The sequence below is a fragment of the Melozone crissalis genome, unplaced genomic scaffold, assembly GCF_028551555.1.
Source record: "Melozone crissalis strain CALT ecotype California unplaced genomic scaffold, PUWL_Pcris_2 ptg000018l_1, whole genome shotgun sequence".
In the NCBI taxonomy this organism is placed as follows: Eukaryota; Metazoa; Chordata; class Aves; order Passeriformes; family Passerellidae; genus Melozone; species Melozone crissalis.
Genome location: NW_026535796.1, coordinates 34,553,914 through 34,580,693, shown reverse-complemented (window position 1 = coordinate 34,580,693; position 26,780 = coordinate 34,553,914). Strand labels below are relative to the sequence as shown.

The window sequence follows — 26,780 nt, the reverse complement described above, 5'->3', positions numbered from 1 at the left end:
CACTGGGCCACTCAATGCGACAGAGAACTTCATTGTATCATTTCAAAGCCTTCTGTGTACACACATGTACAGTGATCAATTTATGCACCTCCATCATAGGCTGCACTGGAGTTTGTTACCAATGAAAGCCCATCACTATAGGAAAAAGTCTTTGTTGAGACCAAAATGGATAGGCACATAGATAAATAATATCTCCCTTTGCTGTTCATGCTTACACCCTTGTAATTCCCCATTTACCTGGGATGTGCTTTGCCCAGCCAATGATCACGACCAATTCCCTGTCTGCCAGGTCACAGAGGGTTGTCAGGGCTTTGATGTCACTCTCCGGCATGGTTGGATCAGGCATGGCATAAATCTTCTCTGGCTCAGCCACCAGCAAGTGGGAGACGATCTTAGTCACTGCACATTTCAAAGGAGAAGTTGTTGTATCTCTTGTGACATAAGGTGAACCCTCCTGGGATAAGACATGACTATAGAGCCCCTAGGACCTCAATAATGGTTCTGGTCACAACAGAAAACCACACTGCAGCTACGCAAGCTGTAGTGGTCTGCCTATGAAAAACCAGCTCTGCACAGGGATGACAAAAGCAGGAAGCTGCTGTAATGTTGTCATTGTCTCAGGCAGGTCCACTGAGGGGAGAAGGAGGTACAAACAAAAAGTCAGTAGGCCATGGAGAAGTTTAAAGAGCTATGGGTAGTATTGAAGAGAGTAATCAGCATGGGACTGGTTTTGTTAACGTGGCATGGGTAAAGGAAAAGATCAGAATATCACTAAATGGATTTACATAATCTCCTAGGAAAGGTCTGGTATTTAACCTTAGGTGCAATGAATACAGTACCTGAGCTGTACCTAGGCCTCTCTAGTTACCTCTACAATACAGTCGTAAGAAAAAATTCCCGTACTGTTGACTGATACAGGAATTGGAAGTGACAATTGCTACACTGTACTTTTGGGAGACCAGTGAGAAGAAATATATTGGCAGCTCAGAGGACCACAATTCAAGACCAATACATACATGGCTTTTTAGCTGGGGGAGGGATCTGTAAGCTCAGGTAAGTGCTGCTCTCAGAATCCAGTCTCCTTTTGTATTTCTGACGGCCTCCACGGACTCGATCCAGACGAACACCTGCAGGTAAAACCAAAAAGTCCTCATGATTCCTTAGTGCCTTACAGAACCTTGGCATGCAAATACTAGAATTTGCTAAGTAAGATGTTCCCCACACTCCAGGGAGCTTCCCTCTCTCTTGAGGGAAGATCTCAGAGATCTCACTTGAGATCTCAGCTGAACCCATAAATCTCAATACCAGCTAGACTGCCTACAGCTCTAAGCATGCTGCTCTGAGCTTTACTTTTATTCAAAACATTAATGAACACAGAAATTAACCCATTCAAACTCTTGAATCACTATAAATCTGACAGGAAAATGAAAAGCTTCAGAACTCAATGCCCTCTACATGATCCTGCTTTTAAAAAGAAAGACTTTAAATGTCAATCAAGCCAGCAGTTATAAAAATAAGCTTTTAGATTGTTCTTAAAAATGAGAAGTTAAACGTTCTGTGACCTCTCACTTTATATTTGAAAAAAGTGACCTACAGCAAACAGATAATGAACTATGAATTCAACAAAGATGTTTCAGCCTTGATCAAGTAAGGCAACTGTAATAAAAGTAGAATCCAAATAAATAGAAACAACCTTGACTACAATAAAGCAATGATAAAGACGAAGTAGGGAGACACTGAAGAATTTGTTGCAGCTCCTTCAAAGTACAGTGAAAAAACTCCCAGTGACTGGGAAGTACCAGTGATTGTCACCAGGTAAAAAAACCATAGCATCATCAATAGACCAGGAACAACAAGTTGTCACATTAGTACAAAATACAATGCTAAAAAGAAACTGTGAAAAAAACCCTACAGATATTTATGCAGTTGTCTGTTTTTTTCTGAGCAGCCATATGGACTCTGATATTCAGTCTGTGAAATTTGGGTAACTCAGTCTTGCTGGGAGAAACAGCTTTGGAAAAAAAATCTTTCAAGGTAAATGTAGGAGCATTTTATTAGAATAAAATTTTGAATTTACTCTATACAAGTACTTCCTTAGAAACACACAGGAGTTTACCTAGTCTGATCATGAGAACCAATTATGTGATACACTTACTAATCACATTAAGTCATTAATATTTTGCAATCATACCCCTACATAAACACAAACAACTAAAAGCAAACACTCCACATCAGTTTTGAAGTGACACTTTTTGAACAACCAATACACCTGAAAAAATCTGCAGTCAGCTGGCAAATATTCTACCCTAGAAGGAGGCATGTCTGTCACACTGCCTTTCAATGCCATGTTTGCTTACTCTGTCAGGGAAAAGATAAAGCTTTTACTGTGATGCCCACACCAGCCACACCTGCACCACCTGAAACCGCTACTTGCAACAACGTCTAGGTCCCGATACGCTTCCTGGCTAAAGCACCAAAACAATTTGACTACCAATTGCCCCCTAAGCAACAAGAATACCAGGCCAACACACTCAGTCTGGAGCAGGATCTCACACTGAGCAGGAGAAGCAGGAATGAGCAGGTGTGGAGCTCTGCACAGCAAGGGAGCTGCTGCTGTGGGTGGCTGCTATGGGAGGACAGCAGGTGTTGGAGAAGATGGAGAGAAAGGTATGAAGCTGATGTAGGTGAACTCAGGTCACACTGAGTAATTTCTTTCCCCTGTCCCATTTTCTATTTCTTACTCCGTATAGAGAATTTACGAACATCCCCAAGTACCACCTTTCTCTTCCATTACATGGTATTGTTTCTGAAAATGATGCCTATTGCTTCTTTTACTTCCATTTCCTGTGGCAGATAGCCTGTGGGCAAGACTCCTTCCTGGGAGCCCAAACACACTTCAGAGAGCAATTTCAAAAAGGACAGCCAGGGAATCCCAAACCTGAGGTTATCTAGGGAGATCCCTAAGGAACAGCAGTAATAAAATCCTGAACGAAGCAGGAAATTTTCACTTCCATCCATGATTTCTTTCCCTCTATAAACGTTCCCTGGTTTCTTAAGAAATAAGACTCTATTCCATGCTTTTCTGAATGAATGACAGCTACCTATATGCCCAGAGACAAGGGAGGGACACAAATTTCTGCAACTGCCAGTAAACCAAACAACCAGGTATGAAAAAGAAAAGAATCAGGAATATACTGTTGGAAGATTATAGAGGAACAGGCTGCCAAGATTCAGGACTGAATCACATCTTGCCAGGACCCTCCCAGATAAGGATCATAGCTGGGTGCATTCCCTCACACCAGTGGTCAGGGGGAGGGAAAGAGGGAGATGCCATTCTCAGCTGACAGAAACCAACACACAGCTCTCCAGGATGCTTCTGCTGTGCAGTTTGCTAAGCAGCGGGAGGGGGAACGAGGAGGAGCAGGGAGGAAATGGGGGAAGGAGCCTGTTTCCTCCTCCCAAGGAGAATGCCATCCTCCAGTGCTTGGCAGAGGGATGGCTGCACAGGTTGCAGCAGTATTAGGGACCCTCAATCAGATTATAAGGACACAAGGGACTTAAGTGCATTAAAAAAAGATAAGAAAGATGCAGAGAGATTTACCCTCCATCCCTCCTTCCCCCACTGAGCAGATAGAGGTCTGTTTGCCCAAGGACTTCAGCTTGTTAATTTTGAACAACTGTTTGTCCTCCTCTTGTTCCCCTTCCCTTGTGACACTCCTTGAGGCAAACATTTTCAATCAGCACTTGCAGAGCCACAATTCTAGACTGTCATCATTGCTCCAGCTGCAGAGCTGGTGAACAGGCTGAGCCCCACACAGCACAAGCCAGGTCCAGCTGCTGAGTGAAGTGACTACAGGTTCTGTAGTCTACAGTGACAGGTACTACAGTAAACAAAAGCATTTCAACCCTCCAAGTCCCTGACTGTGACACTCCAGACATAAGCATCATGGTAAAATCCTTTATCTAAAGATCTGACAGCCTGATGGGTCATATCTAGATGGAAGGAAAGGGCATGGCCAAAAATCAGTACCTGTGGTATCTAGGTACTCAGGTTAATGCCTGCTGCTCTGCTTGATTTCCTCTGTGGCTGATTTTAACACAGGCAGGCTGGTTACAGTGCAGCTCTGAGAGGGACACTAAAGGACAGACATTAAAATGGAGTGGGGAGGTGTGGTGGGTGAGCTCAGAGAAGCAGCATGAAGGAAAACACTAAGCAGAGAAGAAATGGAGGGGAATGTAAGTTGGGATATGAATGGAAGTGAGAGAATGTAAGGAAAAGGAAGATGAAAGAGAGGGCTGGAGCAAAGCTGAGGGGCATGTCCACTGAAATCACAAGGGCAGGTTAAACACCACATGTGCAGCCACCTGAGCCTTAACTGCAAGGTGCAGCAGCCACGCATGAAATGCAGCTGTCCATACTGAAGACTTACACAGGATTTGGTACTGCAGCCTCACAACAAGACAGCAGCAAAATAAAGCTCCTGCACAAACCCTATGCTCACATCAATCACAACTGGCCAGTTCAAAGGAGAGAAGTCACATCCTACAAAAATGTCACTGTCACAGGCACTCCTGGACCCCCCTCTGTGTCAGCAAGGAGTTGAGATCAACAGTATAGGACAAAGTTTGGAAAGCACCACCCTTTGATAACTTACCTTGATGGCAGTTCCTTCAAATTAAGGCTATCTTAAAAATATGCCCTATCCTCCCATTCCCCTGTACAGCCATAAACTGCTGCTGTTCATTCAATTTTGTTACCTTTTGAGAGATGCTGCATAAAAGTCCTCCTCATCTGACCTAGCTATGGAGCTGACCCTGGTGTATGCTCCAGGAGTTGAGTCCCAGCTGCCCCACAGCTTGTTCTCTGCTCCCCTGCCTGCCCAAGCCCCTCTGACCTTGCAGGGAGGAGGGCAGGGCAGGACTTGTGCAGGACTTCTCAGCTCAGCATCCTGCCGGGGCAGGGATGTCAGTTTTCTAAGTGTCCTGTGGGTGCCACTCGTGTTCCAAGCACTCTGGCAGGGAGGTCTGTGCCAGCACCAAGCCTCTGCAGTGGGAGAGCTGATCTGCTGATCGTTCAGCTCCCTGAACTTCTCTGACATGCCCCTTGGAGAGACGTCTGCCCGACAACTTTGGGATCAGATGTCCCCTTACCGACTTGATAACATCAGGCCTTGGGGTTTTTTTCTTAATGGAAGTAAAATAATTCCATCTTTTTTTAAAAGCTGGACTCAGGCCGAGACTGTCGGAAGTAAAAATAGCCGAGTAGGCAGAGGCGACAGCACACAGAGTCAGGTTTAGTTTCTCTTTTATTTTCTGGGGACTAAAAATACCCTTAAAAGCTCTGTGAAGCTAAGCCCTGGCCAGTGGGAAAAGCAGTCAAGGCCCAATATCAGCTGTCGTGTCAAATTACCAGCCTCACCTCACTTTCCATCGAGTCCTATCACATGGCCATGGATTGATAGGAACAGAAAGATCTATCTTGCCAAAAGAGCTAACAGAGGAGCCAAGCTACAGGGTTTGCATAGTACAATATGTGTCTAGACCAAGAAGGACACAACCAAAGGGAACACAGGGCAAATACTGGCCAGGAAGCAAAAGGGCACACTCAGATTTTGCTGAGCTTCCCTGATACACTAGCCAGGTTCTGTGTCCACTGCCCACCTAATCCCTGAGTTGCAGTTTCCACACTGCTGTCCCAGGGTCTGAGGTGGGGTGGTGCTCTGTAGCTAGCGGAGCACCTGTCTCCAGGAACTGCAGTAAATTTGTTAGTACTGGCCAAGGAAGCCATCCTCCAGTGCCTTATAAGCCATCCTTGTGTCCTTATAAGCCAGTATCGACTAAAAGCAGAGAAGAAAGGAAGGGAGAAGGGTTGTATCCAAAGTGTCTCCTACAAAATTTCCCTCTTCCTTTCTGCTCAGAACTTCAGGAGAGACAATAGCAAGGGGTAATGGGATGAGTGAGCCAGGAGGAAGCCTATCAAGGAAACAGAAACCAGAGATGAGGACCTAGTGACTAGCCTGGTGCAGGTGACCAAACCTGGAAATTACACTTGGAAAGAGAGGGGGAAGAACTATCTTGGGGATGAGGGGAAGTGGAGATGAAAATCCATCTCCTGTTTCAAGAGCCTACAGAGAAATTAGATCAGTTCAAGTAGGATGCTGCAGCCTCTTCCACCTTTGATGGTTTCAGGGTTATGTTAGTCAGGTAGGAAAGTTTCTTCACTGTCAGGCTGTCTGAAGAGTCCCTGGATGCAGAGAGACAGGTTAGCCCTGTGATACCTGATGATACCTGGTGCCAGAGGCTCCCAGATGCCTTGGAGCAGTGACACAAGGTGTCAGCTCCTCACACAGAGAAACACAAGCAGCATGTCCCAAATGGTTGGTCCAAAGCATACAGAGCCAGGTGGAACCCACATAGCTTCAGACCAGTCCTTGTCCTCTGCCAGTGGCAGCTGCATGGCTGCCAGCTCTGCAGGGCTGTCTGCAGCACCAGCCACTGCTGTCTCTCAAATGTACATCTTTCTTCCCCTGCTGAGCCCCTCTCACTTTATTCCCCCCACTTTGCTCCCTCTAGAAACTCAGGAATTAACAAGGGCTTCAAAGGCAAATTTCAGTGGAGCAGATTTTGGAACAGGTAGAGAAGCATAAATATGGATCAAGAACAACAATTTTTTATAAGTGACACAATGGAGAAGCCCCCACCACTACATGGAAAGAGGTCTACTTGTGATGGAGATCCACAGAGGACAGGAGTTAGACCCACCTACACAGCATGCTCTGCTTTGTCCAGCCTCTAAGAGCAGCTCTGCTTGAGCCTTGAAGCATCTCCTCAAGTCCTCACCTCTGCAGTGGCTTTTCTAATGCTAAGAACTACTGTCCACTTCTTATTGAATTCTTAAATTGGCACAGTTGTGCCAGGAAGTTCTGAATAAAGTTCCTCTCAGGATACCCTGCAGGTCAAGAGCTGGCACAGTCTTCAAAGCTGAGTCAGGGAAAGGGATTGAGAATCTCAGCAGAGCTGAGTCACTGGTGCACACAGGTTATCAGAGGCACATGCCCAAAGTTACTGTGGAGCAGTGGGGGCATACATTCAGTCCCATCCCATTCTTGCTTACACTGAAGAATCTTACCTGCTGTGTTGTCAAAACTGCCTAAAAGCTTCTAGGAAAATGGCTGGGTTCTAAAAATCCCAGGATGGTTGTTGCAGTGTATCTGCTTCCTCTTTTCTGTTCATATTATAAGAGCACTAAGCACAGTTTTGGTGACAGAATACACAAAGTATTTATTATAAACCTATGTAGAGGTGATGCCTCTCTGAACCCATCTAGATGTATATTGATGGAACCTGGACTTCAATGTTTAAAAGAATGGAGATCTAGTTAGGTGTGGTAAGAACCACAAAATTCAAAATTAATGAGAGATTGAACAGATTCATAATCCATTAGATAAGGGAGAAGGTGTAGGGATGGTCCTGGATGTGCCATTTTTATGTCCAGAAAACAGACACCAAGTGCACTCAGCCCAATGTACAATTTGTGAACAGTCCATCTGCTGGAAGCCTCCTCTTTGGAGAATTACCATCAACCTGCCAAAGGCAGCACATGCTCTCTGTCACAACTCAGCTCCAGCCACATTGCAAATGCTCAATTTATGCCTTGGAAAATAGTTGGGTGTGGAAGATAGAGTCATCAAGATGCCACTCACTGCTCCCAGAGACCCCATTTCAAAGGACAGGGGGTTGCCTGTCTGTTTATAAGCACAAAGATATCTTAGAGAAAGAAAAATCATTTTTTCATTCTCATTTTTCATTTGGGTACCTCCAATAGTGATATATCTGGCAGCGGCTGGAGGCACAATACTCTATAAATACAAAGCCATTAAATTGCACACAGCAGCAACCTGATCGGGGCTACCTTTTAATTTCCTGACATGAGCTGGCCACTAACCCAATTACCCAGGGTCCCCGGAGGAGCCCTCATCCTTCCCAGGAAGCACAAAGCAGGAGCCCAAGCATATTGCAGGGATGTCAGCTGAGCTTTCACTGAAATCAAATATCTTTTTGAGAACACATGGTCTGGAAGCGGGAATGGGGGCTGGAGGGAGAGGCTGCTGGAAGCACTTTGCTCCATTGAGAGATTCTTTCACATGAAAACAGAAATTAAACACCTTCCATTTGGTTAAATTGCTGAAAAGGAGTGCTGCTGTTGATTCAGTTATCTGGAGTTTTGTAGAAGATGAAGGCAAAGCTGTAAGTGGAAGCGGTTTGAAGTCGCCAGTGCTTGGAATCCCTTGCTCAGATACGACATGACCGCATCAAATTTACAACATCACACAGCCAAGTCTGTCCAGGATGACAGATTTGATTCCTTGTGAAAAATTTATGACATCAGCAGCTGATAAGGGAAACTGAAGAGTTAGGAATAAATACCAGGGCAATTCCACTGAGTACAGGGTTTCCTAATCAGCCAGGGTCTTGAAGAGGAAATGCATTTAAGAGATAGCTGCTTCTGAAATTTGGAGATTACAGTCTCACCGTCTTGCAAGTGGGGATCACCTCCAGCATTCACAGAGATGCAGCACTAGATAACACAAGGGTTACCAGGTTATTGCAAGTTTCTGGGAGCCAGGGTATTCCCAAAGACACCAGGGAGAGGAAGGAAAAGGGAGCAGAAAGATGAGCTGAATGAACTTTATGACTCTTTTCTGTACACTTCTCTTGCCCGTTTCACTGCCTGGTGCTGCAGTGTCAGTATCCACACATCCCAGCAAACTTTACATCAGAAATTATATTAGACAGATAGGAGTCCTATCCAAGAGCTTGGGAGATTTGTAGCAAAGTATTTAGGTTCCCTGTTGAATTCAATTTTTGAATGTTCTCTAGCACTTCTTATTGAAATGCATTGGGAGCAAAGGAACAAAACCGGGGCAAGGAATGGTTGTACCTGAGCTTACTACAGCATAACAGTTTTGGGAGGAAAGAGAGCCATGCAGATGAGATAAATCACATGTCTTTACTGGATAATTGCCTAACTTCTCCCTTGCTGTTAAAAAGCCTCCCTTTTGTGCATCCAGATCAAGATTACATATCCTTCTACCTTCCTTCCTTTTATTTGTAGACTTCACCCTCACCACACAAGGGTGATTCTTGAGAGCCAGGAGGCAAGGCCTGAGGACAATTTACCTTCAAACACATTCAGAGTGGGGTAAAACACCTCATACAGGGCAGGTTTCCTGTCTGAGGAACCCCACTCCTGCTTTTAGCACATGCAGTGCATGTACTCCTGCAAACTCCTATCTTCTGCTTTCTGAAATAAGGTATACCTGGTCTATCACTGGACACATCCCCAGGGCCCTTTCAGTCTTTGCTCTCTTTCTTGGAAGCCAATCAGTGATGTCTGCAAGAAAATGGGCAGAAGCCACTCATACATCCCAGAAAGTTGCACTTAGTCATGAGCAGGACTATGAGGAGACAAGTCTCAGCACTCGCAGGGAGCAGAGGACAACTTCAGCAACATAACATACATTACTTCCATTAAGAAGGAAAATAAGACTCAAAGGCTGGGGGAATAATCAATGGCATTTCAATGCCTGGATGAGATTTTTTTACAGACATTTTCTTTGCTGTGTGGTTTTCTGCTGTGATGTGACACAATTGCCTGTGCATGCACTTCATGAAAAGCATTTCATGACCCAGCTCTGCTTCCTTTTCAGAACTGTTTATGCTCTATTTGAGTCTCTGCAGATGTGTCAGAACAGAACAGGGAACAACACAGCTTTAGAAACAATACAATCCTTTGAAGAAAAAGTTCTGCAGAACTTCCACAAGAGAAAGGGCCAAACAGCCAGACAACAGCCAGTCTATTCTCTTTGGTGTGGCATGGTTTGACATGTCTGATACTCATTTCCAGCCAAAGATGAGTTCTATAATGAGAGGCCTTGATTCATTGCAATTCACCTGTTATCCCCATCCCTCTTCTGATGATCTCAGATCATTTCCCTTTCATGGGCAGTACTGCATTTATGTGAAGAGGTTTTTGCAGCAGGAGACTGCAGGGGTGGTTTCTGTGAGAAGACATCAGAAACTGCCCCTATGTCCACTCCAGACAGCTCCAAAATGGGCCCACCACTGCCCAAAGCTCAACAATGCTGGCGGTGCCTCCATGATAACAAATTCAACAAGGGGTAGAGGCTGAGAGAGAGGCACGAGAAAATACAGAAGAAACAGGCCCACAGATACCAAGGTCAGAGAAGAGGAGTTGCCACAGATTCTGGAGGACTTGGGGTGCCCCAGGTTCAGAGAGGCAGCAGAGGTGTGGAGGGCAAAGTTGTGAGGTCATGTTTAACCAGCCAATCAATGTCCAAAATGAAACCTCTAAGCCCACATACACAAGCATTGTGCCATCTGAAATTACATCTGCCTCTTGAAGACAAACAAATTGCTGTACAACAGAAAGGTTATGGGTGGCTAGAGCATGAATGGCAAGGGTATATTCTTCTAAAACTGACAAGGTAAACTGAGTTTTTAGAAGAGTTTTGAGCAGCCAAACTGCTGAAATTTCTCTGTCTATCATTCCAGAAATTCAGGAAGGTCTAGATCTACTCTAGATCTACTCTACTCTGTCTATCATTCCAGAAATTCAGGAAGGTCTAGATCTACCTTAACTGTAGGGCCCACAGTTAAAAAACTACACTTAGTCATTGGAAGCCCAAGAGAGACAGCAACGGGAGCAAAGAAAGGCCGTGGGCTGGACAAACCCCAGGATTCCCAGCTCTGCACAATGCCTCTCCACTGCAAGTTGCAAGGCACAGTTTTCCTGCACTGGCCATCCCCCCACACCAAACATCATCTTCCCCATTTGGGGTGAGCAGTATCACTGGTTTCCCTGATTTTTGCAGAGCAGAGGGATATGCAATTCTACTGGACAAAGCTGTGAAGATGCCCATCTCCACTGCCTGCAGACTGGTGGTGCAGCAAGGCAAAGAGCAGCAGAGCACAGATTTTCTGGGGACAGTGCATCCCTACATGAACACTGGGACTGGAATCTGCTGGAATGCTGGACTTGAGATTCAGCAGGTTCCTATAGAGCTGCAAGGCTAATTAATGCTCCCTGGGGGCACACTCCAGATGGAAGGGGAAAGTGAGAGACAGAGAGCCAGACAGGCCAACACTTCAGACATCTGAGCCAGCTGGGCTCCGTGGGCAGAGCTTTCTGCTTGCCACTTTCCCCAGTGAGTCTTGCCTGCTCTGCAGCACCACACCAGGAGAACCTGAGACAGCAAAGCTCTGGTGTCCGTGCAGTTCCCTTGTTGCAACACATTGATCAGAGCTCTCTTAAAGAAAGTGGCCTGGATATCTGAGACACCTATTGATTGCTCCATTGGCTCTCTTCCTGCCCTGATCCTCATTCACTCAGCATTGCCTGAATAACCTGCACTTCTATGTCAGGGCCAGTCTCTCTGGATCTTAAAGGGCTACATTCACAGCTTTCTGCCCAGCTGCAGCCTACGCAGGGAGAAGAGATGTCTGGTGACCCTTATATGCAGTCTCCAAGTGGAGGATTCAAGTCTCCTGCAGCATCAAGCTGAGCATTTCAAGTGCAAAGCAGACCTTGAAGTCATGGTTATTTGTTTTTTGCCATTTTTGAGAACTGTTGCCTTCTGCTTCTAGAACAAGGTAACGCCACATGCCCAGCAGGCAGGAGATGGCATCATGTATGGCAACAATAATCAGGAAAATGAGAAGAAATCATGAAGCCCTTAACTAATTACTAATGGAATATCATATTCTTCTTGAGCAAAAGCATAGTTTCTTTACCCAGAAACATCCCCACTGAGTTACAAGCCCAGTGGCTTGCCCAAGGACATCAAAGGGAAAACTGAAGAGAAGAACTGATTTCTAGATCTTGCCTTTAACCAAAAGACTGCTTTCCTCCAAACTTTTGATAATCAAGCAGGACAAAGAACCATCAAGAGACATCTTGTCCTAATGAGAGTTTGGAGACTGCAGAATAGGCTCTCTGGAGAAACCAAAACATCAGGGATTCTTAAAAACAGTTAAACAACTAGAATGGTACAGTTGGGAACACTCGTGCCTTGGCAGAGAAAAGGGATGGATGAGCTAACAGGATAACAGATCAGAGATGGAAAAGACCATTGAACCTTTTCTAATCTGAAATCCCTTGTCAATTCTGCATTTTGAGCAATTCAAACAATTATGGATTTGTTCTTTCTAGAAACTCTTGGCTCTGTGGAGACCAAATCGTGTGACACCATTTTTCTCCCTTCTTGGATTTGGCTTTTAAAGATGTGTATTGATTGAATTCTGTATACTAATACTTTGTGCTTCCACCAAGCTTCACATAAAGTTAACTAATTGGTCCTCACAATTATTTTGCAAAGCAAAGCAGTATGACCCTTATTTCTCAGCTTGGGGTACTGAGGAAAAGAAAGAAAAAAAGATGCCTGCCCAACATCACTTGACCACTCTCTGTTAGGACACAGGACCCCTATTTGCAGATTGCTAGGGTAGTCTCCTCTGCTCTTCTTGATATTATCATGTGCTCCTCTGCTCTTCTTGATATTATCATATGCTCTTGTATCCCATTGCTATCAATAAATCTTTATGCTGTATTTTCCACAGCTCTAAATATTATGGGCAGGATCATAGATACACTAACATCAATAGCAAACCACCCTTCCCCAGTGACTTTAATGATGCCTGATCAATCCCTATATGAATAACTAAATACACTTCAGCACAAAAGCAGCCATAGAGTCAAATTTCAATTTGCCACGGGTAGTATCCCACAGAGTTTGGGAGTTCAGGCACAGCACAGTGTGAGTGAATTTACACTGCTTTCCAGACTAACTCTGATCTGGAAGGAGTTAACTGTTTTCACAGAACTTGGAGGCTAAGACATAAAACCCTTCACAGGACCCTGCTCTGAACAGTGCTGAACTCCCGGAACTGGAAGCAGAGATGCCCTGAGCACACAGCCAGCACACCAGCACTGCCTCCTGTGACTGCTCCCCCAGCTGCCAGCTCCAAGAGGCTCAAGTGCTCAGAAGCAGGACAGCACAAACACTGGCAGCCAGCAAGCCTGAACCTGTGCAGCTGCTCTGCAGAATGCCTGGAGCCACTACAGGCGTTTAAGGTTGTTTTGTGGGATTCATATGAACAGGCTACAGTGCATTAACAACCTGCACTGCCACTAAATCCAGTGTCACCAGTGTATATTGGCTTTAGTGGGTAGTTGGATACATCCCCTCCTTGAACTACCACATGAAGAGAAGCAGGTTTCCAGCAGTCTCTAACTACAAAGTAGGCGCCTCCCTCCCAGTAGGAGATCAAGATGCTCTAAGTCTACCACCTTTACACCTAGGTCAGGAAGGGCCAAACTGCAGAAGCTTGCATCTCCTCCTGTGGTAACTGGTATGCTCTAGAAGAAAGATATTTAACCACAGAAACTACACATCCATCAAAGAACAAAATGGGTTTAATGTCTAATCCACATTCTTAACAACACTGGCTGCCATCAACCTGTCTCTCAAAAAATGAGAGAGCTCTAGTGAGAAGCAATACACACTCAACTGACATTGTACAATTTACTACCAGCTGCTGTGATGTTATGACCTGGAAGAAAGTTGTATGCTGGCATCTTGGTTCCAGCATACAGGACTCGTGCATAACCACAGCCAGCAGCTGTTTCTTGTGGTTAAGCTGAGAGGATCTCGCTCTGCTGGCAGAGTAATGCAGAGGGCTATGTGCAGTGCTTCTCCTTCCTTCCCCTCCTCCCCTCACTGCCTTTCCCAGAGGGACCCAAGGGAAACAAACCTTTAAAGTCAATCCATAAGAATGTGTTTAATTGCCACTGAATTCCCTGTGGTTCCTCTTGAATGGACAAGGATTGAAAAGGGGGGTGTGGGAGGAAAAACAGCACAGGAGAGAAGCTGAACACTGCTCAAAGAGTGCTGAACAGATCAATAGGCTGAGCAAAACACAGACTGAGTATGCAGGGCAGAGGACCCACAGCTCCCAGACAAACCTGTGCTACCAACCATCTTCAGAAAGTCTCCTGAGTGGTAATGCAGGCAGACTTTCATTGCACACTGTGCCACAGCTATGCATTAACTCCATCCTTCCCTTATGAAGAGCTGCCAACCTAGCAATGAGAGCCTCTCCTCCTCAACACCAAAAAATTACTAGAGTGCAAGAAGAGAAACATCCTCCAGCCCAGGGTTCCTTTGGGAAAGGAAAGGGTCTGGCACCACCAGTTTCTAGTTGTTTAATAACAGAGCATGAGAGCACTGACTAGAACCACTGTCCTCTCTGGACTGCCTTCTTGGTCACTGCCCATCCTGACTCTCTAACAAAGCCTGTAGAAGGACACATTCAGAAACACAAAGAGGCCAAGCATGTAGTTAGCCTGGGAGATTCTGTAATGTCTGGAATCCCAGGCACTGTCGGGACAGAGAAAAATTTTCATTCTGTCTCTGTCTTACCTTCTTTTAGCATCCCCACTTTGAGGCATTTCATGAAGCGACAGGCCTGACAGGACTTGCGCCTCCGTTTCGTGATCTCACACTCATTGGTGGCCGGGCAGCTGTACTCAATATTCCCTGAAAGCAAACACAGACATGGTCACCCAGGAATCATGTTCTCCCCATGGATGCAGGGACAGTCTGCAGTGCCCAGATATTTCCACCACCATCAGTCTGTAAATGTTGCATGTTTGCTCATTCACTTACACACACATCCTCTGGGACTCTACCCGGCTGACCCAGCCAAGGGGATGACTGCAGTGCTGGGCTTTCAGGCACGTGTCCTCCAGGCACGTTGTCATCCCTTGTGCTGCACTCCTTGAAACCTGTGCTGTTCCCTGAAGTCCAGGGGTGAGAGTGGGAGTAGTTCAGACATTGCTAGAATTTCCCTTGCTGCCAGTCTTGCTCCATGACTGTGGGACAGATGTCACCTGCGCTTTCTTGTCCTGCTTGGGCAACCAGGGAGCTCAGGGACAGCAGTTTCTCCTTTGCTTCCTCCTGCCAGCTGGCATACTACAGGTAGCAGGAAAGCAATAGGTCTGCATTGAAAAAGGTGGGTAACATGTCCTGCAAAATGAACATGAGTTCTCTGTGCAATCTTTACATTTTTACTTTATTAGTCCTTGTGCACCTGCTCTCATCCTCTGCATAGGATTCTTTCCCTCTTCCCACTTTCCTCATTCCCTTTTATTTATGATCACCCCTCAATACTGCCTATAAGACAAAATGAGAAAGAAGCATCCCAAATTTATTTCTAATCACATCGCATTTTATTATAAGCCAAAATATAACCAAAACATGGATGCAAGGATCTGATAAAAGGGTGTAAGTGGAATATGCTGGAACACAGTGTAAGGCAACAATTATTTAGTACTAGAAGATAAAAAACAGAATCCTGCCATTCACTTTGAGCTGATGTTTCTGAAGAGGGCTGATGTTTCTGAAGAGAGCTGATGTTTCAATGTTTGCTGTGCAGTTGGACTGGAAATCTAGACTTGGCACTAATGCATTGACAATGACAATACATTTAAGGCAGTCTAGTTACTGGTAAATCAGGCAGGACTGAAAAAGGTACCTAAGCTCTACATGAGTGGAACAATAGAAAAGCTGGTTTAATGATTTAGAGTAGGAAACTGAGGTTTGAGAGTTCAATCAGACCTGCAGGGAGAAGTGTAGGTAAGAGCTGAGAGAACACACAATATGGACTTTGTATAGCATCAGATTAGAAGTATACTTTACAGTTTAGTAATACTGGGACAAGACTTGATTTCTATTCCTACTTTTGTAATGGATTTTTGTATTTTGGGCAAGACCATTCCCTCCTCTAAATAAAGATCAACAATCTGAAACATATCAATCTCTGGAGGTGGTAAATAGACCTTGGGGTTCACTAAGCCATTGGAAAGCCCCCTAGATTTCTGAGTGGAAAAACAGAGCACGGAATCAAAATAAAGAAAGCATCATTTGATTCATCTCATTATTCTTGGCCCATGCTGAGTGAAACTCCAGGAGCACACAACCACCAAAGCCTAAAAGTGGTCAGCCTACTAGCTATAAAGATTCTTCCTCTCACTTCTTGTTTTGTCATAAGACTTGCAACTTCCCCCTAAGCTTCAGCCCAGCCACCCCATTCCTCTCACCACTGCTCATCTGCCCCCAAATGCAGTTTGTCAGCAAGAACAGAGTGTGCTGCACAAGTTGCTTCCACTCAGGCTGTATTTCGTCATCGTGCAGCATCTGAATTTCAATAGCCAGCCATGTATCAACATTCTCAGAGAGCTGGAAATTGAGATTCAAGCTAGATCTCAAGGTAATAAACCAATTCCTGTTCTAGACACAGAGCTCCAGCACATTACAGACCCATGAGTATGGTGGCCTTGATCTCATGATCAGATGCTTGCTGTGCCCCACACAGGAAGGAACAGAGCAGGAGCAAACCTGGGAAAAATCTCAGACACAGTCTCACTTTTTTTAGCCTTTGTTTGAATGCCAACCTTTCTCACCAAAGACGTGATCAAAGCTCTGGAGAGATGCTAGATTTCATGTTTTGTGGTCAAAAAGCCAAAAATTTGCCCCCTAACACAGTGACACTACAGTAGGGACACTGAGCCTTTATAGCAGTGGGAGACAGTGACAGCTCTCATCTGGAAGCTCAAGTTCCCTCCATAGTGTCAAGCAGATCCCCAGGCTTCCCCATGCCTCTATTCCCTGGATCCTTTGGCAAGCATAGACTGGAAAGAGTCTACAAATCCTACACCACAACTAAATGGGAGAGTGTGAGAGATGTGTAGGTACTGGTTACCATGTACACACTCCATGTGCAGCTCGAACAAGCATCTCTCAAACACACGTCTGTGCTGGGATCGTGATTGCTAAAGGAGCCTCAGAGGAGCCTAAGCACTGGGAGCTTTTTATCACACCACAAAAGATGCTGTGCACTGCAGAGATTGAGAGCCACAGCTGGGGGCAATGCCTGCCATTACTGCAGAAAGCAGGGGCATCACTAGGGAAGGCACAATCAGCATTACCCAAGCAGAACTCGACCAGAAAAAAACCTGTCATTTCCAAAGTTTACCAGAGTTCTTGGATTTTTTTTTTTTGTGTCTCAATTTCTTTTATGGGTCCTGGGGCTGGCTGCCAGCACAGTGAGTTGCTCACAGCTCCCTGTAATTTCTGTAAGTGCCCTGTGATAAAGTGATGAGATTAACTCATCGAAATTCCAACAGCCTCCCAGTGGCTGGCAGTCACATCAGCAGCCCAGCTGCCAGCACAGGGGCCTCAGAGAGAGCCTCCCTTCACTGCAGCAGCTGGGGATGCTGCAAAGTCCTGCAGAAGAGTGTCAGCACACAAAGGTGCACACAGACATGGACAACTCTGTATGCAACTGCAAAACGTGAGTCAAGTCTCTGTGCGTCATGAACTGTAGATTATGTGCCCCAGAAGAAAGGGGGGAGGAAAAGGGGATAATTCAATAGACAAGGCCCTGCTTTGAGCTGTTGCTTATTAGAGAGATTTCCTTTACTTAGAAAATATTTACATTTGATCTTAAAAAATGGTAGAACCTCAGCGAAGCCATGGCACAAGATTTACCTTGAAAATGGCTTCAAAAATCAAGTGGTAGGTGAACAGATCAGAGTTTGGATTTCTTCTAAGCCCTCATATATCACCTTGTAGGTCAAATCACTTCCTCACTATGTCCTAGTTGACTCATCTGCAAAATGAAATGAACACCAAACCTACCTTCTGGAGAGATTGTGAGTCTTTATTCAATAAGGTGTAACTGTACTTTAAAGACCTTAGATGAGAGATGCTACAAAACAGCAAAGGACTATTAAAGTGATAGATCATGCTTCTTTATGCTGGAGAACTGCAAAACTACCCTATTGTCTGCAAAATTAGACCTCTGACTGTTAAACAATTTGGAACATATTTTCTAGTGCACATATAATTAGTAGCACTCAAAAATTGTACACCAAAACTTCAAGAGACCCTATATTCACCCTACCTCTCTGGAACAGGATGGACTGGGAAGACAAGAATGCCTCCCTGAGCTTGGGGAGCACAGAAAAATCCCACCCATCTCCTGCTTAAATTAGGGATAGGGTTCTCAGGAGAACAGAGCTTGAAATCAGTACAGCACTGGGGACACAAGCTACTCCCTGCTTACTGGTTCTACCTTTCTAGAAAGCCTTTCTGCAAGGAAACTCAGGAAAGACTGGATAAAAATAGCCAATAAAGTCCTTAAATAATTTTCAGCTTCTGATTGCTGAAAAAAGTCCATCTTGCTTTTTCTTGTTTCTTCTTCATTGCTCTTCACTTCAATTAGTCCTTCTAGCTGAGGCATCACAGCTCAAGCCTTGGTGTGAGGAGAGGTACTTTGTGAAAATCAGAGGAATATCTCTCAGTGATATGCATGAGGTAAGAAGGGTTATTTTTTAAGCCTCAGCTTTCAAAGAAAAGGATTCAAATGATGCTACAAGGAAAACAGGATACATATAGGTGTAACACCAGCACTGTTTGCCTCCTCAGGGTGGCACATCTGCCTCCTGCTCACAAAAGAAGGCTTGGACATTTCACAAAACCTCACTCAAATCAGCCTCCTGCTTGCATAAGCATGCAGGATGGGGATTCTGGGGCTCCCTATCAGCAGCAAATTCATCTGTAGGGTTTCAGGCACAGAAATATTTTACAGAACTTCCACAGAAAAGATCCTTCTGCACAGAGCTCGCTGTGCAGATGTACTGAAGCAAACAGAAAACACTACGTTAAGAGAGCTGAGGTTGCACTGAAGATGGTTTTTTAAATTCAACTGAGCTGTGAATAGTAAGCAGCAGTCATGCGCCAGATCATGAAATACTGCACTTTCCCTGGGTAAGCTTTAGAAGTTTTTGGAAAACTGTGAACTCCCACCTGAAAAGCAGCAGGCACATTTCTGAGAAGGACAGATGGACAGGATAGTTCCCAGCTGATGTGGCTGCTACTGTAGGGACACAAAACCTCCTTTGTGAGTGTGGATTGTAACACTCTCCTGCTCAGGAAAACCTCTGTCAACCACTCCTCTTCCTAGGAGCCACTCCAAGCACCACAACAAGAACCAGAAAGCCCTAGAAGACTTTATCACAAGCCTGTTATAAATCCCCACAAGTCTTCTGAGCTGCATTATCCACCTTTTAAGCCCCTTATTGGTGTAAAGGAATCCCAACACAGCAGTTCTGTTGCTACACTCAGCTTGAAGCTGCAAGACTCAAGCTGCAAATTCTCAAATGCAGGCACTTTGCCTAACACAATTTTCCTATCCAGAAGATGATGGCAAATGTGTCTCTTTGAATGTTTTACTGAGCTTTTGAGTTTTTTATTTTATAATAATGGGTCATTTTAGAAATAGCCTTTATTTTCACCATTTGAAGATGAAAAATAGATGCAAGGTACTCATAGTCATGAGCATATTGAATAAGAAAGGACTCATATCATTACACTGCACTATTATTAGATAATATTCAAAGTAGGCAAAACTACCTACTAGTCGTAACAGTTTATGAACAAAAGAGAATGACAATATATTTGACTGATACATAATGCTCTACTTACTGAGCAAACTATTAAGAGAACGAATAGACTTTGATTGAGAATTTATATCCTGTAAAAAATCCAGTATTTGCCTTTGTCTAAATTTGGATGAAAGGATTTGTTATGATTTCCATGAAACAGAAATTTAAAAAGCTTTTATTTATAAACATCCAAAACTATGTTTTATGTAACAGACCCATTCCTTTACATTCAACTAGTAGGAAATCTTTCGTTTCAAATCAGACTTCTCTTGAGCACCAATGACAGCACACTTAAACGTGTCTGAAATCAGATTCTCTCCTATCTGCACTTGATTGCACATCCCACAACATTCACAGTCAGGTGAGGTAAATGCAAACTGCTACTAGAATATAATTCTGTGAAACAGTACAATGATAGAGAAACAGGATTAAAATTTTGTCAGCCTAGCTGAGACTGAAAATGCTTCAGGTCAATTTAGGATTTCTGACTGCTTCAAAGCACAGGAAATACAATCCTGGGGTTCAAAATATCATGTTCAGAGAGAAAGACCTGCAGCCCAGGGATGTGTTCCCTTACCTCACCTCAGGTTTTCACTTTTGTCTCAAGCATTGCCAACACTGCAAAGTGGAAATGCCACACCGGTTTCCAGGCCTTGATCCTTGGGCAATGTAACACAACACAAGAAAGGACAGAGGTGGGACACGTTAAGGGTGTGTTGGGTGATCCTGTCTTCCTGTCCTAGCTCAGGAAAACCAAACATTCCATTTCAGCTAGAAGACAATCAGTGGTTTGGATTCTCCTGCCTTCTTTTTTTTCTCCTATCATCAAAATTTTTCTTGAGGAAATCTGACTTGATAAAAATTCCACTTTTCTTTGGAAAAATCCTACTGACAGAAAACTCCCACACAGCAATGTTAGTGACCTCAGAGATATTCAGCCATGTCCGTGCTGGCTGTCACTCTATCTTCTCCCCATCATTTGAAAAGCAGCAGCCCTTGTGCTGTCCGTGACAACCTGGCCTCACCTGGCCAAGTGAAAGTCAGCTGCAAAAAAGCCATCATGCTTAAAGAAGGTCTGCAGCTTGGATGTGCCTTCTTCCTGCTGCTGCTAGAGCAGCAGAGGGAGTCAAAAGGCCGTTGCAAGATACTCTTGCCTCAAGATATGCAGGTTTTATGTGAGTTAATGCAGCTTAAAAAACTGTAATAGGCATGGGGTAATTTGTAACGGGGGGAGAGGGCAGGGCTAGTTGGCAGTGGGACTTGATGTGAAGCTCTGCTTCATGATCAGGGGTATCTAGATAGGGCAGCAGTAGTTTAGTAACTCAGCACAGATTTAGACCCATTTTATGGCAGCATGCACATGTAAGGCCAGCAGAGTAAGTACTGTCATAGTATTCATTAGTTTTTCACCTGTCAATACTCAAGCACAGAGAAGTGAAGTGACTTGTCCAAGAGCACAAAAGCCTGATGATGAATTTACCTATTCCATCTCTTGAGCATCTGGGAAGTCCTGGGATTATTGCTCCACCTCAGTGCTCAAACCATTGAGTCAATGCCACCCCCACATACTGAATCATGGCAAGATTTTGGTACTAGGATACTGGGAAAGCAGTTATACAACATACACATCTGCATCCTTTCTGCAAAGCCTACATCAGTGCTGGATGAAGATGTTTCACTTTGTCTGTTAGATGCTTCAAACAGCTACTGAATACAACAAAGTTGTAGCATAAACACCTTTTGGAAATGCTCTTGCCACTTGCCTCCTCTTTCCTTCGATCCTTAAATCCTTTCCTCTGCACACCCAGGGCTATACTTGGATATCACTCCCACAGCAGCAGAGCCCTGGGAACAGTGCATTTTCTTGACTCTACCAAACTCTGCAGACCTGTTTGCTGCCCACTTCCCTGGGCTCAGCCTTCAGCTCCATAGCTGAAATTGCTCACCCTCAGGCACAGCACACTTGAATCTCTCTGAGAAATAAAAGCATTTTGGTACTTCAGTTGCCAGCCCAAGCTGATGACAGGGTGAGAGAAATTTCCACTTACTCCTTTATCCCCCCCGTCTGCTACATGTTAACAGGCAATCAATTAGGGAACCACAGGGAGAAAGAATATGGCTCTGCTAGGGAGAGGAAGATGGAGGGAAGCACTCTCCCCTGTTGGGATTCAGTCAGCTGGCATATCACCTGGCTGATACAGGCTCCATGTGCTGCTACCATGCACTATTTACTTTTGAAGAGTTTTCAGAGAGAAAGTTCCTATGTCTTTTTCTTCTTCTCAAGATCTCTTCTGCTCTTCCACAGAGGTCCTCCAGTATCACTTCCATGAAGGGTTAATTATCTGGTCTTTCCCTGCATTAGAAGACACCAGGACTTTGCTTCAGAGTGCTACCCTGTCCCTGCTTGAGCACCTGAATGTGCCTAAAAGAAACACTAGGAAGGGTCCAAAGGCTGGAGAAGGGATGGAGTCAGTGCTGACAGAAATGCAAGTAAAAGTTCACATCCAATCACAGAGATTCAGCAATGACAAATCACAGAAACCCTTCCAGGGAACAGGCCAATGCCCTAGACAGGGCCATGGTGTAATAAAGAAGGAAGTATCAGTGAGGCAAAGTAGTTATTTCCACAGCTAGATTTCCACATTAAGGAGAGATATCTGAAATCTATGAAAACAAGATAGATATAGTGACTTTTGCAGAGACCTGGGATAAAATGCACCCTGTACTGCTCAAGAGTTGAACATCCCCAGCAACATAGTGTAATCAGTTCCATTCAATTAACAAAGTGAGTGGTCTCTCCACATGTGCATTTCTTTAATTTCACAGAGGGCAAGGAAGTATTGATGTGGTGGACTAACCCCAGCCAGCAGCCAAGTACATGCACAGCTGCCTGCTAACTGTAGAGCTGCCTTCAGTCAGCACTCCATATTTGGGCAAACCCAATACACTTCCCACTGGCAGGTGAATGATCCTGTCCTTTTTCCAGTTAGTGGAGGAAATAAAGGAGGAAATCTGTACATCCAGGCATGTTTGCTCACATGGGCCATGTGTATATAAGTATACCCAAGCATCCATGTATATTGGAAGTTGTTTGGATGCACTCCTGCTTTTGATTATATTGTAGCTGCACACGTGCACATCTGCAAGCACACTTTTGGCAGTCAGGACATAGCCATGTTCCTCATATGTGAATTATACATGAAGGAGCAACACACTGCAATTCATCTACACATGTGTGCATTGAGGTTTTCAAAATGACCTGAGGAATTGCTCATCCTAAGTGAGGCTGACAAAAACTTCATCTTCTTCAGTGCCTAGTTTTTTTAATCTTCAAAGAATATGCATCCTAATGAAAAAGGTTGGTGAAACTGGAAAAGGAGAAAAAGACTGACAATCACAAAAGTTCTCTGTCCAGATTTGTGCTGAGGTTTGTACGGAGTTCATTGCTACATATCAGGACTAGTAGGACAGTAGAATTTCTCTACTCTTGTAATGCTGGAGCTTTCACCCCAAGGTACAGATATGACTACATAAATTCCATTTCTTGGCAGAAGCATCTACTCTTCAAATGGGCCTTAAAACACCACTAGAAGGCAAAGCACTTCCTGTCCAGGCCTTACTCCACTAGCTGCCACATTCTCATAGTATCAGTGCCACTAGCAGAGGCAGGAAGATCCACTAGTCCAGATACCCAGATCTGGTAGCCAGTCAGGCATGGAATTTAGCAAAGGTTCCTACCATCACATAGTCTAACTCCATGTCCATGTTGATATGGAAGACCCAGAACTGAGCAGGAGGAGAGAGGAAGCATACAAAAGGATGGAGAGTGAGGGGCATTACATTCATTCTCCCTTTCCCCCTTTTATATGACACCGCAGTCTCAACTAGGTCTGGGGCCATGTCCCTTTATTTCTATGGAGTGAATGCCTCAGTTCCCACCATACCTTGAATAGTCCTCTTGAAGAAGGCTTTACACGCCTCGCAGGAAGCCACGCCGTAGTGGTACCCCGAGGCGATGTCCCCGCACACCAGGCACAGCCTCTTGGGGATGGCGTTGAGCATGTACTCGCACTTGGTGGGCGAGTCCTCCATGATGGCGCTGGCGCAGTCGTCGTAGCGCTTGCGGCAGGACCCGCCGCCGATGCCCGTGCCATTGAACATGGGTGGCGAGTCCAGGCCATTGGGGTGGCCCCCCATGGCCATTCCGTAGCCACCGCTGGCGTCGGAGGAGCCGCTTGGGCTGTGGTGGCTGATGGCGTCGATGCCGGAAGACGGGCTGGAGGGCTCAGTCTTGATGAAGGACCCACAGCTGGAGGAGAGGTGCCGCTCCTCCGTGGCCATTCTGCCGAGCAGCCTGCAGGGAGAGAGCAAAGCACTCAGCAACTGCCTGGTCAAACCCCATTCCAGGCTTCCTCAAAAGAGGGCCCTCCTTTTGCCACCTCAGTCCAACTCCAGTTGGCTCGGGCAGTTCAACCCCATGCAGGCTCTTCTTGAGGAATATTGGTACAATTGACTAAGACCAGCCCGCCTGCTCCCCACAGACTCACACTAGAGTAAAGACAAAGCTCTTTGTGTAGATCATAATTTCAGGCTCTTCACAGGCTGCAGTGCTGGGAAGGAGCATGAGTGCTGATGAAGCAGTCTACCCAGAGCACCATCTACCCTGAGACAGCAGAAGGAAACAAGCTTCCCTGTGGCAGAGCAGCTGAAAAAGGTGTTTGGTAGAGAATGGGCAGTCCTAGCTTTATGCAAAAGGTTCAGTAGCATGCTCTGCAGAAAGGACCTGCTCAGATTGGATTTTAATTTTTTCATTTGTAATACAGAAGTCTTTGATTAATTTTCAAGTTTGACTCCTTCTCTCACCATATCTCACCCTTTACCCTGCCCTGCTGCACTATCATACTAAAAGAGGAGCTTCAAAACAGAAGGAAAAATCATCTGCTCAAAAAATCATCTGCTTAATCTTAAATCTTAATCTTTCTTCTATTTACTAGTATTGAGCTTTTGCATGGCCATACAAATTCCCACTTCTTAAAGAGGGGTTATACTCTAAAATTTATGGAAAGAACGTCACCATTTCAGTTCAGGAAACAACTTTTCAAGCATTTTGTATTTATTTTAGTCACAGATAGTCTTATTCCTTTTAAAAGTGTTCAGTCTTTTTTTGGAAGACTGTAATGATATTTACAGCAATGAGTTTCAGGGATTACTTGTGCGGTGTATGAACAAATCCCAGTTTTATTTGCCTATAATATATTCACAGTCTGTCAGGATCCCTGAACATCTCCTGACTCTCCTTCTCAGGAAATGTAGTTTTGCCATGTTCTCCTCATTCAGCTTTTCATTATCTATATGATTGCTCTCCATGCAGAATATTTTGCAGATCTCTTATCTGCTTCATCATCCATCTCTGAACTTCCTCTAGTCTGGCTATTTCTGTTCAGTCCAGAACAGAGTTCAATGAGCCAGCTCCTCAGCAGCATGGAACTGGCACTGCTCCATCACTTCTCCAGCTGAAGGTCTGGACAGTAGTCAAGGCAAAGGCACGCCATTACCTAGTGATGTTACAATATTTTCAAAGTTATTTTCAGTCTACATATTATGTAACTCCTTGCACTGTTTGCTTTTTTCCCCTCTTTAAACCTGAATTGTTACCATTTCTTCAACAAACAGTATTAGGAAGTTACTTAGTACAACACTCCATCTTATTCCTGAGTTGCTACAGTTAATTTACAATCCATTAAGATGAATGAAAAAATCAAATTAACCCTTCTGGTGTGCAATGTTTTGCAATAGTCAACAGTGTATTTCATGTGCTACTATGCTGTGCAGGCCACACACGCAGCTTTATTAGGATCCTCTGGAGTTCTTTACTCTTCCTTGGTAATTTGATTTCATCTGCAGTCTCATTGTTCACCCACTTCCCAGATCATTAACACATGGATCAAACACCACAATACTGATCTTTGTGGGTAATGCATGTTAACCTTTATCATGCTGAAAATTGACTTCTCTTTCTTTTCTGAGTAGGGTCTTTGACACCTTTTAATTGATAATAGTATTAACCTGAGAGGTTAAATTTTCCCTTCAGCAAGACAATTTGTCAAAGGCTTTAAGAAAAACTAAACATGCATTTTCCTGATGACATGGCAAAGAATTCTGACTGACCTGAGATGCTTGACTTTTCTTCTTGGAACCTCTGCTTGTTTAAAGTTTCCACACCATGGTCATGTGGGTAATTTCTATTTCAGCCTATTTACCTGGTGTTTGTGGCAACTCCTTCTGCCAAGGATTCAAACCCATCAGGGGACAGGACAAAACATTCTGTGAATCAGCAAAGCTGGAGTGCACACTTTAATGTATCACATCTGTGAGTCTGATGACAGGAATATAGGTGTTTGATATGCAGTAAATTCACAGTCCTGCATCCTTATGATCTCATTTGACCTAAGTATCTCCTAATTTTCCCTTCTCTGTTTCATCCTCAAAGTTTGACCTCATCTCCTATCTCTGGGATCGATCAGCCAAGTTTGTTTTTTGGCAAGACTGTTGACCTTGAGAATATGGGCAGGCATCTCACGTTCCTCAGCTGCTTTGCCTGGTGTTACTTGAGAGGAATCCAGGGTTTGGGCCCTCTCAGAGACAGTGTGATGAGTTGATAAATGCCCATGCTTTGCCCAAAGGGCCACAATGAACTAGAGGTCATGGAGCAGTTACAGAAATCACTGCAGGTGCATCCATCTCTATTCCCACAGGGAACCTAGACACATTGCAGATTTGGTCCAACAACAGCTGACCGTGTGAAGGAAGATGAAACTTTGCTAGCTGAGACCAGATCTTAGCATCTCACAGCAAAGCTGAAACCTGCTGTGCGGGCTCTGGAGCCTCTCCCTACCTGAGAGTGCATCTGTGGTAAAGAATGGGACACAGCAACATGAGATTAAGGTTAAAATGGAAGGCAAAATAACCATAAAAGACTGTTCTGCACTGTGGAACTCCACAGTAAGAGGAGCTGGAGTTGTAATTTTCAAGACAGACAGAGGAAAGCACTATGAAACAGGAATGATAGGGAGATGAGCTGTACTGGCAGATTCCATCAGTGGAGCCCAAATCCCAACTTCTGTTACTTAAATAGCCCAACATTCACAGATGACCTCAAGAGTGCTTACCAAGGTACTTTCCTTCAGTGGAG

At 44.6% G+C, this 26,780-nt stretch overlaps 1 protein-coding gene across 1 annotated transcript in view; it reads right to left on the bottom strand.

Moving 5' to 3' along the window:
- Positions 1–26,780, bottom strand: part of ESRRB (estrogen related receptor beta) — a 121,767-nt gene that overhangs the window by 12,243 nt on the left and 82,744 nt on the right. The window contains exons 2-5 of the mRNA XM_054276436.1: positions 23,533–23,942; positions 14,502–14,618; positions 1,017–1,127; positions 238–399 (exon numbers count right to left, since the gene is read on the bottom strand). Coding sequence (XP_054132411.1) covers positions 238–399; positions 1,017–1,127; positions 14,502–14,618; positions 23,533–23,942 — 800 coding nt within the window. The remainder of the gene's footprint in view (positions 1–237; positions 400–1,016; positions 1,128–14,501; positions 14,619–23,532; positions 23,943–26,780) is intronic.